This window comes from Cystoisospora suis (genome assembly GCF_002600585.1).
Source record: "Cystoisospora suis strain Wien I chromosome Unknown contig_4237, whole genome shotgun sequence".
NCBI classification, from domain to species: domain Eukaryota; phylum Apicomplexa; class Conoidasida; order Eucoccidiorida; family Sarcocystidae; genus Cystoisospora; species Cystoisospora suis.
Window position 1 is genome coordinate 1 of NW_027157029.1, and position 10,503 is coordinate 10,503.

The following is a 10,503-nucleotide window of genomic DNA, read 5'->3' on the forward strand; positions in this document are numbered from 1 at the left end:
CCTCTTATCGTCGCAGACCTTCAAAGTAGCAGCACACTGAAGGTCTGCGACGATAAGAGGCGACTGCACTCTGCAGCACCGCAGCGCCACGCGCGCCACACAACCGGGCAGGCCACTTTCCAGTCTATCCTCCCCTGTTGGCCCCTAAGATTTGCCAGGATAGATGTCTTCGATCTGGCCGCCTTCACGGCAACACCAATCAGGCTAAAGAGGAGGTTATACTAGCAAAACCTTCCTGCAGTTGGAAGCCTTCCCGCCCTCTCGCGCTAGCCGCTGACGGTGCTGCTGGTCATCAATTGCCGCACACCATGCACAAGGCTTTCACGATACTAAGACGCGCCTGATTGCCTACTTCCCTATCTACAGCGCCGGCCGTAACGAGCTCTGACAACATTCCAAAGTGGCTCTTCTGACTCCAGGAGGCTGTGAGCACACCTTTTAATCCACGCCTGCGGCAAGTTTCAAAGGAGTTGGAGGCAGAGACCTGTCACCTCCTCGAAGCAGTCACTTGCATTCGCTCCATTCCCTGTGCCGGTATTTCTCCTGACGACAGTTGTTTTGTTCGAGGCTCCACCCGCTCACCGTTGAGACCCTGCACGCTGACAAGCGACCTGCTGTATGCGCGATGTTAAGAAGCTGTCCCAAGTAGACGACGGGACAGTAGACGCAGGGTGTCTCGGCTCAGCCTACTCGTCGGTGTCTCCGAAACAGGTGTGGTTTCACCCTGAAAGTTAAACTTCTAAATTGTCCTCAATTTTCGTCTCCACTTTTCTGTTTGGAATCTCTTCTGCAAGTCATAACCTCTTTCCGCCAGCTGCTCAGTCTCTTCTTCAGCTACCCCTCGTCGGCCGGCTGGCGCTTCAACCATCAGCCGTCTACCTCGTTTTCCCACGATTGGACGATTTAGCCAGCAAAATGGTTTGTCTGCGGAAACACTTTAGCCCTTCCTCTCTATTCTTTGATGGCGTAGCTATGCGGTGACATCTCTGCTTTACCCCGCCTTACAGAGGACGCTGCGCATGAACTGTAACCCTGTACAACAGGAAAGATCCTCTTTTCATCTCTACACTCTTCATAACACGGACTTTTTTCTGATTGTTATCGTAGAACCCCGGCTCCTTTGTCGAGTCACTTCACGGAGCTTTAGTGACGCTTTCATCTTCATGGAAGGAACTTCTCTTTCCTTTGTTTGCGTTAACCCATCGCCACTCCGTCATCGGGAGGGACAGCTCACTGGAGCTGACTTCGAAATGATTGTCTTTCTTTCCTTGAAGACACTACAGGGAAAGAATCTTGCGTAAAACCCCATCCAGCACTCTCGCCGGGACAATCACGGCGATTGTCCTCGTCCTCCGACTCAATATATCTACATGTAATTATAAGGAGAACCACACATGGATTTCCGTGTATGCATGCGTATTCAAGTATAGAGGTATAGTCGTTCGAGGACCAACTCTCGGCTCCCTCCTACGGAGATAAGACATTAACACCTCTATCGTCGGCATGTGTAGAAGGAAACGTGGTGCTGCTTGCTTTTTTCTCCATTCAGGCCTCCCTGGAAGGGAAAGATATCTTCCTGTCTCCCGATGGGCGGGTGTATCATTTAGGCCTGAAGGCCTCTGAGCTGTCTCCTCTTATTGTTACAGTAGGGAGTGAGAAACGCGCGGCTCTCCTAGCTAACCATTTTCTTACAGATGTCAAGTCTATACGGTCAGACAGACAATTCACCACTTTTACAGGTAATTCACATCTACGCTCCTTTCTCTTCTTGTTTTTCTTGATTGCTCGTCGCTCTTACTCCTACGTTCGCGTGAATCTACCTGTCTAATACGTGTATCTCTCTGTATACCTGTATCACGCAACGGTGTTCAGACACCTGTATCTCCGATGGGCACGTCTACTACGTTATGGAACTTGACTAACTAGACTGCTTGGAGTGAAGCTCCTCTCACCTCTTATAGCTGAGTCTCTCCTGCTGTATCTATCCTTGTGTTGTGTTGCATACCTCTCTCCTCGTGCTACGACAGCGTGCAACTGCTTCCTACATACCAGCATACCGAGATATGTATACATATGCATAGACATATGAATACCCTCAATTTGAAGATCTACACGTATTGTGATACATGCGTATCCATATGTATAAGCTCCGACCACCGAAGATGACAGAGCTTTCTACGACTAGCTGAACTTTCTCAGTGCGATGGGACCTCTTAGATTCTGCGGGCGATTGGTTTTTGCATATATATATATATATATACGGATATGTATAGATGGGTACATATATGTTCATATTGGGATGCACGCGTGATGAGGAACGGGTATGTGCATGGACTCAGGTACTGCTAGATTGAGTTGTTGTTCTCCCGTATCGATGTAGACTCTCATCGTTGTAGACGGAAACTTGCCTATATCATTCTTTTCTTTACAGTCCCCGTCAACTTGAATATATCACCTGGCGTGCATCCTGAAGAAATCCTTGACCTCATTCTCCTCACTGCTTGTGTTCTAGGAACCTACAGGGGAGAAAAGAAAATCTCAGTCATCTCGATAGGCATGGGAGCGCCAATGATGGATTTCATGCTCCGTGAAGCTTCCTTTCTTCTTGGAGGCGGCCCGATGGCTGTTGTACGTATCGGTACATGCGGGATTCTAGAGAAGACGACACCCCCAGGAACTCTCATGCTCGTAGATAAGAGCATGTACGCCTACCGGTAAGAGGCAAGAGAGAAGACGGAGAAGATATTCTAGCGGAGGAACACTTCGGCGGGCAACGAAGAAGGAGAGTGAAGCTGTATAGACATCCTCTCTGATGTTGTCCCTGTTCGTCATGGAGGGTCTCGAGTGTAGCTCTTGAATGGGAAACAGTCTGCTTAGCATCCTCTGAAGGGGGGTTAGGATTCAACGGATGCTCATAAAAAGTCTCTTCTGGAGAGCTCTCTAGTGAAGATGGGATGGCATCTTCATTGTCATTGACAGGTGTGGAATCTTCTTCTTCTATGTAGAACTCTCTCTATGTATCCATCATACACATCTCCGGTGATCGACACTGAAAAGGTGTTCCAAGGTTGACTGCTTAAGACTATCTTTCTTGATCTTTTTCTCTCTGTCTATTAGTTGGAATACCTGAGGAGATACTACGTGAGAGACTCTTGTCTTCTCTCGCTGCACATATACATACATAGATGCATACTCATGCATACATATTCTTCGTATGTACACGTCTCCATCTACGAACCTCGCTGTCTTTTGAATGCTTTTCGAAAGACTGCACCTGCTATATCTGGCTCTCAGGAACTATTGCTTCTTTGATGGAGGTGTAAGTGTAGATGTTAAGACGGGTGCGGTTTCCCCGTTAGAATGTAAGAGCTCTAAAGAGCAAAGTTATCTCCTCTCTCAGCCTATCGCAGCAGATCCTCAGCTTACAGAGCTGATTGAAGAAGGCATCAGCAAGTCTGGGGAGAATGCGAAGATGAAGAAAGGACTCAACTGTAGTGGAGAAAGCTTCTTCTCATGCCAGGTAAACCATACAAATCTCTCTCTCTACTGTCTCTCTGGATAGAGGGCCGTGGATGTGTGGTACGCCCGCACGTGGGTGTATAGACAGCTCAAAGGTGCCGAGGAAATCCATCTGAACGACTGTAGTGCGCAGTCCGGGCACTCGAGGGTGGCGGTGTCTTTTCGATCACACCTTTCAAGATGGTATTTATTTTTGTTATAGCGGAATGCTTCAGTCTACTGCTGAATGGATGTGGAAGATCGAAGATTGTATCTGCATAGAAACACATCTGTCTACACATATATACATGTATATATACATAGATGTAGAATCTAGAGATGGAGACTCGTAGGTATCATGTACATAAAGATAGAGGAATGCTGTGACATATATACATTTGAGAGACGTATTCTTCACGGTGATATCGGAAGTGTGACGTCAGTAAAGACGATTCTACTGTGTTCAACTCAGTCACGTAGAAGGAGTTAGAAACCTTATTTCATCTTTGCGTTCTCTAGATTGTTTCGAAGCGATCCTTTTTACGCTCTCTCTTCCAAGAGTAAACCGTGTACATACAAAAGCATTACTGAAGAGGAAATGTGATCCACTCGTCACAGGTAAGAAGAAGTTTGAAGTCCCTCTGAACATATCTTTAGCCTCCTGTATAGAACCAGAAGTGGTAGCTAGCTAGTACAACACAAGAACAAGAAAGAGAAAAGCACGGAGAAGCTCTCGCAGAGAGACAAGGTGAAGCTCAAGTCTAGCTGCGTGGAGTCACAAGCATGTTGAATGTGTCCTGTGGATCACCTTTCTCCTTGAAAAGAGTAGACATAACGGAGAGAAAGAGCGAGAGTCAAACAGAGCTTTTTTTCCCTAGGTAGAGAACGCGTCGCATACACCCTATCTCGATCTTAGACTCCTCCTAGAGTGTCTAGTTCCATAAGGGGGGAAAGCCTCTGAATGTGAAGTATCTATCTCCTTCCTATCCCTCGACTCTAATGATGTCGTATAGGGACGTTCCTGCCCCCCGTGGAATGACGAGAATCGAGATCTTGTCGATCAATTCTCCATCTTGGGAGTGCATAGCTTAGAGATGGAGACGCATCAACTGTTCCACCTCATGCACCACCGAGGAAGAATGCACGATGAGAACGAAGAAGGACAGAACCAAGGAGGGCGAAGGATGTCTCGAGCAGCAGCTGTTATGGTGGGCATTGTCAATCGGAGTAATCCGGAGTTCACCGCTCATGTCACGGTGAGTAGTGAGGCAGATGTAGAAGAAGAAGAAAATGAACAGCTTTTCTTTTTCTGTCGCTTGTTGTTACATGCTTAACTCTACTCCCCCTGGAACAAAGCCCGGCGGGTGCTTTGGTGTATTCTTCGCTTCATAGGTATTGAGAGAGAAGGAGAGGTGTACCTATAGATGCATGCATAGGTATCAATATAACCAAACATGTGTATACACGTGAATGTATCGGGAGAGATCAGACAAAGCGCATGCATGCACCCATCTATGCTTTCTATCTGTCTACACCGGATGAACAGAAGGAAGGAAGCAGCAGGCTCGGATCCCTCGCCTCTTGTTAGTGTGTGGTTGTAGACTGGAGAAAAGTCTCGGGCTTTTACGTATCTATCTAAAAGGCCGAAGGAGACATCGTCCATTAAGGTATTGTTTCTCATGTTTTCTTGGGAGAAAACACGAGGTATTAGGGCATCGGATGGAGTCACCTGAGAAGCTCGACATTTGACGAGATCAAGTGCTTCTTCCCCTAGGTAACGCAGTCTGTCTGGGCTTCCTGTATACATCTTGACAAAACCATGAAGAACTTGCATGCATCTACAGTATCTAGTCACCAACGCCTATTATACATTCTCTGGAGCTTTCCTTCTGTCTGTTCTCTTGAGAGTTCGTCAGCAGTATCGTGATTTCGTCTATGCTATGTGACTCTTTCTCTTTCACAACCCATCACCGAAGTACCACAAAAACCAACATGTGCCTATAGCTAGCTGCATGCATTCACCCCCCCTGCCATACAACATGTCCATGCGCCACCCTGTTTCGCCGTCGACAGGAGAGGAGCATAGAAGGTAGATAGAAGAATGATGAGGACCAAGATAGAAATTTGCTCGTGTATTGGCTGCTCTGTTTTACAGGATGAAGACCAAGAGAAAGCTGTCCTTGTTGCAGGAAAAGCTGTTCTCGATGCACTTGTGTCTCTCCCTGAGTTCACTGATACACCCCCGAAGTGTGTAGTACCTGCATGAGGAGAGAGCGAATCAGGAAGAATTTCTTCTCTGCATTCTTCTCAGTCAAAAAAGCAGTTCCTTTCACTCTCCGTAGAATCGTGGAGAAGAACCCGAAGAGAGACACGAAGAAACCTTAGACACGAAGGACCCTTTTGACCAGGAATGCTTTATATTGCCTTTCTCATCGCCTCGTCTTCTCTTTCTACGTGCGGCTGGCGGGAGAAAAACCGGTACTTCCAGTACCTCGTGTACAAGACTTCCTTTCAAGCATGCATGCACAGTGTAGATTTGATTTGATAGAGACATGATGGATGATGCGTCCAAGTCGTGTCAGTTCATGCTTGCATGGAAAACGGTGTGTCGACAAGGAAAGCTTCTTTCTTCGTTGTCCGTGTGGGTCCCGTGGATGGGGTGTGGTATGTCAACCTCTTCCCTCTCGAACACTCGACCTCCCGATGCGCATATATACATATGTGTGGATACACATATGTGTATACAATATATGTATATATATATATATATGGTATTATACACATATATATATATATATAACGTATACACATGTGTGCATAGACTCCAATATACATGGTGTTATGTATACCAAGAAGAGGTAAGTTCCCGAGATATTTCACATGCGGCAGATTGGAGGAGAGATAGGCTTTGACCATATCTTTACATACACATGATAGTTATACATCTACCTATATGGGTATGAAAAGGACGACAACTTGACGACTGTAGGGCCATTTTTCACGCTTGGATGGCGCACGCTCAACATGCGGAGTTTGACTTGGACCCACCCTATCCAGTGTCACGATCACCGTCTGCTTCTATGCGCTTCAGGTAGAGAAGCAGATGGTGACCATAGGCCTGCTAAAAGTCGTAGTCGGCTTCTTCCTTGTTTTCCTCTTTCATATGAGAAAGGCGCGCCTCCGCCTTTATCAATCCATCAATCAATGTCGACTCCGTCGATTTCCATTTGTATGTATTTACAGCTATTTGTCTTCTCTACGTGTCTATACACTAGGGATCGGTGGCCATTGAGCGACGCCATGATATCTCCTCGTTATTCAATTGTCAGTCGATTTCCTCGTCATGCATTCCCGAGGTTGTTTCTTGGAAACTTAGATAACAGGAAAGATATATCTTTCTTGATGTTCTAAATACAAGAAGGAGCTTTCCTCTCTCTTTGATAGAAAGTTTTCATCCTGGCTGAGCGAAACACCGTAATTCGAATCCTCTTGACTGCTACATATTCAGAGTATCTCCTAGCTTCCTTATGCTTGAGCTGTGAATGCAAGCGAGTAACTCCCCACATGCGTGCATGCACTAAACAAATGTGAAGAGAAAAAAGTCTAGCATACACGCATCGTAAACGGACGAGGAGTACATGAGGTGACAGGCGAAGAGAGAGAGAGAAAGCAGAAGCTTTTCGAGCAAACGTGGAGAGAGATAGAGCTCTCGAAGTCTACTGTTGATGGTTACATCTTGGGTCATACGATATCTGATGTGCATAGGGGGTATTTGTAAGCGCTTACCATTCATCTATCTACGGACTGCCAGTGTTGCTTAGTGAATAAATGAGATAAGCTCCCCTATCTCAGGTGATTTAAGATGATGAGAGAGGTTCTCTCGCATGCCTCTTCAAGACTGCGGCAAAGAGGGCAAGAGGCTAAAACAAATACGCTTTCTCTCGTCTTTCTCTCCTTGCCGTTTTCTCCCAGAAATTTTACAATGTAAGATGAATATGGGTAAATACACACATCGTTGAATGCACATAGAACAATAAGTAGCCTGATAGGCATACGTACGAATACATAGGTAGATAGATAGATATGTAGAGACATATGTATAGTTATAGATGTACATATAGAGTGAGAGACAGAGAGAGAGAGACCTAGACAAGAAGCCTGTCCTACCATCTCGACCTCCTCTTGATACAGAAAGTCCTTCGATGTCATTTGTAAGGAGCGAGTCTCATTGGAAACGAAGCTCAGTCGTGCGATGTGTCTTTTCTTTCTCATACGTGACCGAGGGAGTCTTTAACCCAAAGACAAGCAGTCTTTCTGCATGCATCCGTCTCTCACGCTAGCTAACCATCAGGCTAGCTCTTCACGAACATACAGACACATGCACATCTTTTAACTCATCCTTGTCTAGCTACTCATTCCTATTCTAACCCCATGCTGTACTCCAGCCATCCACACATATACCACATATGTATATTGCCTATATACATATATTTATACATATGGGCAACGTACACATCTATGTCTCTATCTATCTATCTATATATATATGTGTGTAGAGTTAAGCAAGTTTGTCAGGCTGGATACCAACAAGACTAGTTTTAACTCCCTTGACGACTCCACTGAGAGCATCTTCAATGGCTTTGCGTAACTCGCGTGCCTCTCTCTTGAGAAGAAGCAGTTGCTTCTGATCCTCCTTCAGCTGTACAGACAGAGAAACAGACAGACAACCATCCTCTGTGAGAAGTGACTGACGCTCTCTCCTGTACATCCACACCCTTCTTTCATTCGTGTGGTTTGAAGAAAGGAAGACTTCAGTGTGATGAAGAAAATAAAAAGGCCTACGCAACCGACCAATTGTTTTTTCTATCTACATCAGACCACAAATCTCGTAATCTGCGTATACACCGTAGCCTTGTCTCATCCATGGATATACATCTCTCCCTCTCTCTCAATATGTGACGCAGTATATTTGTATGAACATACATACTTACAATGTCTATGAGTATATAGGCTTCTTTCTGTATTGCAATTCAGTATGCGCGAACTTGATACGATCAATTACCATGAGCCACGCTGTGAGACAACGGAATGACGAGGAAAGCCCAAGACAGCATGACGAGCAGAACAACAACCCTCCCGTTCTACATTCGTATAGACTACCGGTGTATGTGCATATACATCTATATGAATGTATGGTGTATACTACTATGTATTAACACGTCTGCATACGTGAAGATTACAAGGGAAGATCTTCTCATACCTCATCCTGAAGCTCCACCCGACGCCTATCAAGTTGGACAGAGGTCGCGAGAGGCTTCAAAGCGTGAGACCTCGCCTCGGAGATCTGAGCGCTCAGTCTTCAAAGAAGAGATAAAGAAACAAAGGAACAAACACAAGCAGAAAAAAAGAATGAGAAGATTCTCACACGTCAGCTGACTTTCACCAGAGAGAAGAACACAAGTTGAGAAAGACACTGGAAGTAAGAGAAGAAGAAAACTCGACTACTCACCTGTAGCAACCAATCGAACACAAAGCTTTCTAGGTCTTTCCTCAGGATATCTCTCTATAACGGGGGCGGGGGTATATACAAAGAAGATGACGATGATAAGAATCTCCCTAAGATACTCACTTCCTTTCTTTACCATTCCTTGTCTCGTCGACAGTAAACCTTCAAGTGTCCGTACACTCGGCTGCTCCCTTTTCGAAGTTCGATTCTGCTTCACGGGGGAAACGTCAACGGTATCTATCCATCAGCACGAAGAATATCCAAACATACTCAAGAGTCTATGTACGAGGAAAAACTCTATCTATCTATCTATCTGCCTGATGACGATAAGAATGAGTATAGCTTACCTGGACATTTGCTTTTCGCTGTTCTTGAGTTGAAGAAGATCGACAGTCTCTCGACCCCCTAGGAGTTCCTCTAATTTCAAACAGACGTCGAGCCATTCTTCGAGCTGTCCGCATGAAGAGGAAAACGACAAAAGCAAAGAATGCGAAAAGACCGCAAAGAACATCCACAGATTGATCTCTGTTCTGTTCTCGCCCTTTTGAAAGGGAAAAGAAAGATGAGTCTGAGGTGTATAGACACCCGGCAGTTCCAGTGTACACACGCCTGCGCACAACGTCCTTCGACCAGGCACTCTATCTTCATCATGAGCAACTACACTTTTTATCATTCAGATAAAAGCCTCCACGTCAACAGAAACAAGGCATTCAACCATCCATCACCTCACGTACTAGCCGATCCTGATCGAAATAGCTTTCTTTCTCTCTTCCTTTACTTAAACGCCTAGCAGAAAGAGCACTCAAAACAAAGAGAAGAAAGGAAAGAAGTTTCATAGAAGCTTCGAAAGAGAGGAGAAAGCATTCACACCAAGACACGTGACAGTTCTCCGGGAAGGAAAATGCCGTACGGATACATGTGTAGATAGAATGAAGATACAGGAAGGTATGTCTGTCTATAGGTATGCAGAATACACGGATAGAAAGAACAAGAGACGCACAGATCATAGACGTACGGCTGTAGTCTTTCGTATTGTTTCACAAGAAGCTCAGATGCTGTTTACACATGTGAAAGGATACGTCGGAACAGATCTGTCTGTATGTGCATATGAGAAAGATACTCTACCTCTCGATCTTCGCCTCTGTTCTCCTTCGACACGACGTCCTTCCCCTTCCCCACGACTAACTTCCTTATCAGATCTATCTACATCCACCTATCTATCCATCTGCCTCCCCCTCTTTCATACACCAATACACACACACATACACATGGCTACGTAGACACGTGTCTCCACATTAGCTAAGAGACACATGTCTACATACACATTAGCTACGCCGTCTCCAATGTAGCAAGAATACCTAACAAATAGTCTAGAGAAATGCCGAGTCCTAGACTCTTTCTGTCTTTCGCCTTTCTGTGTGTGCATTTGTGTTCTCATCAGAAGATCCCCGCCTCAGATCTTATCGCACCGTTTCAGTCCTATCCCTCTCGTCTCTTCT

The 10,503-nt window shown here is 45.5% G+C and overlaps 2 protein-coding genes across 2 annotated transcripts; one reads left to right on the forward strand and one right to left on the reverse strand.

Annotated features, from left to right (window-relative positions):
- Positions 1 to 583: 583 nt before the first annotated feature.
- On the forward strand, positions 584 to 6,230 carry CSUI_007867 (phosphorylase family protein). The gene is made up of 6 exons (XM_068068010.1): positions 584 to 918; positions 1,550 to 1,739; positions 2,513 to 2,714; positions 3,295 to 3,520; positions 4,512 to 4,754; positions 5,654 to 6,230. The coding sequence occupies exons 1-6, from the start codon at positions 916 to 918 to the stop codon at positions 5,762 to 5,764; spliced, it is 975 nt and encodes a 324-aa protein (XP_067920013.1). The 5' UTR covers positions 584 to 915; the 3' UTR covers positions 5,765 to 6,230.
- Positions 6,231 to 6,319: 89 nt separating this feature from the next.
- CSUI_007868 (cdk5 regulatory subunit-associated protein 3) lies at positions 6,320 to 10,502 on the reverse strand. The gene is made up of 3 exons (XM_068068011.1): positions 9,352 to 10,502; positions 8,759 to 8,855; positions 6,320 to 8,197 (listed from the first exon to the last, which is right to left on the reverse strand). The coding sequence occupies exons 1-3, from the start codon at positions 9,675 to 9,677 to the stop codon at positions 8,057 to 8,059; spliced, it is 564 nt and encodes a 187-aa protein (XP_067920014.1). The 5' UTR covers positions 9,678 to 10,502; the 3' UTR covers positions 6,320 to 8,056.
- Between the last annotated feature and the right edge of the window lies 1 nt (position 10,503).

Coding starts and splice junctions, on each gene's coding strand:
- CSUI_007867 (XM_068068010.1), top strand. Junction 2,715..3,294: donor AAGAGCATGTACGCCTACCG/GTAAGAGGCAAG, acceptor TCTGGCTCTCAG/GAACTATTGCTTCTTTGATG. Junction 3,521..4,511: donor AAAGCTTCTTCTCATGCCAG/GTAAACCATACA, acceptor GATGTCGTATAG/GGACGTTCCTGCCCCCCGTG.
- CSUI_007868 (XM_068068011.1), bottom strand. CDS start 9,677: ATGATAAAAAGTGTAGTTGCTCATGATGAAGATAGAGTGCCTGGTCGA. Junction 8,856..9,351: donor AGCGAAAAGCAAATGTCCAG/GTAAGCTATACT, acceptor TCTTCTTTGAAG/ACTGAGCGCTCAGATCTCCG. Junction 8,198..8,758: donor GGGTGGAGCTTCAGGATGAG/GTATGAGAAGAT, acceptor CTGTCTGTACAG/CTGAAGGAGGATCAGAAGCA.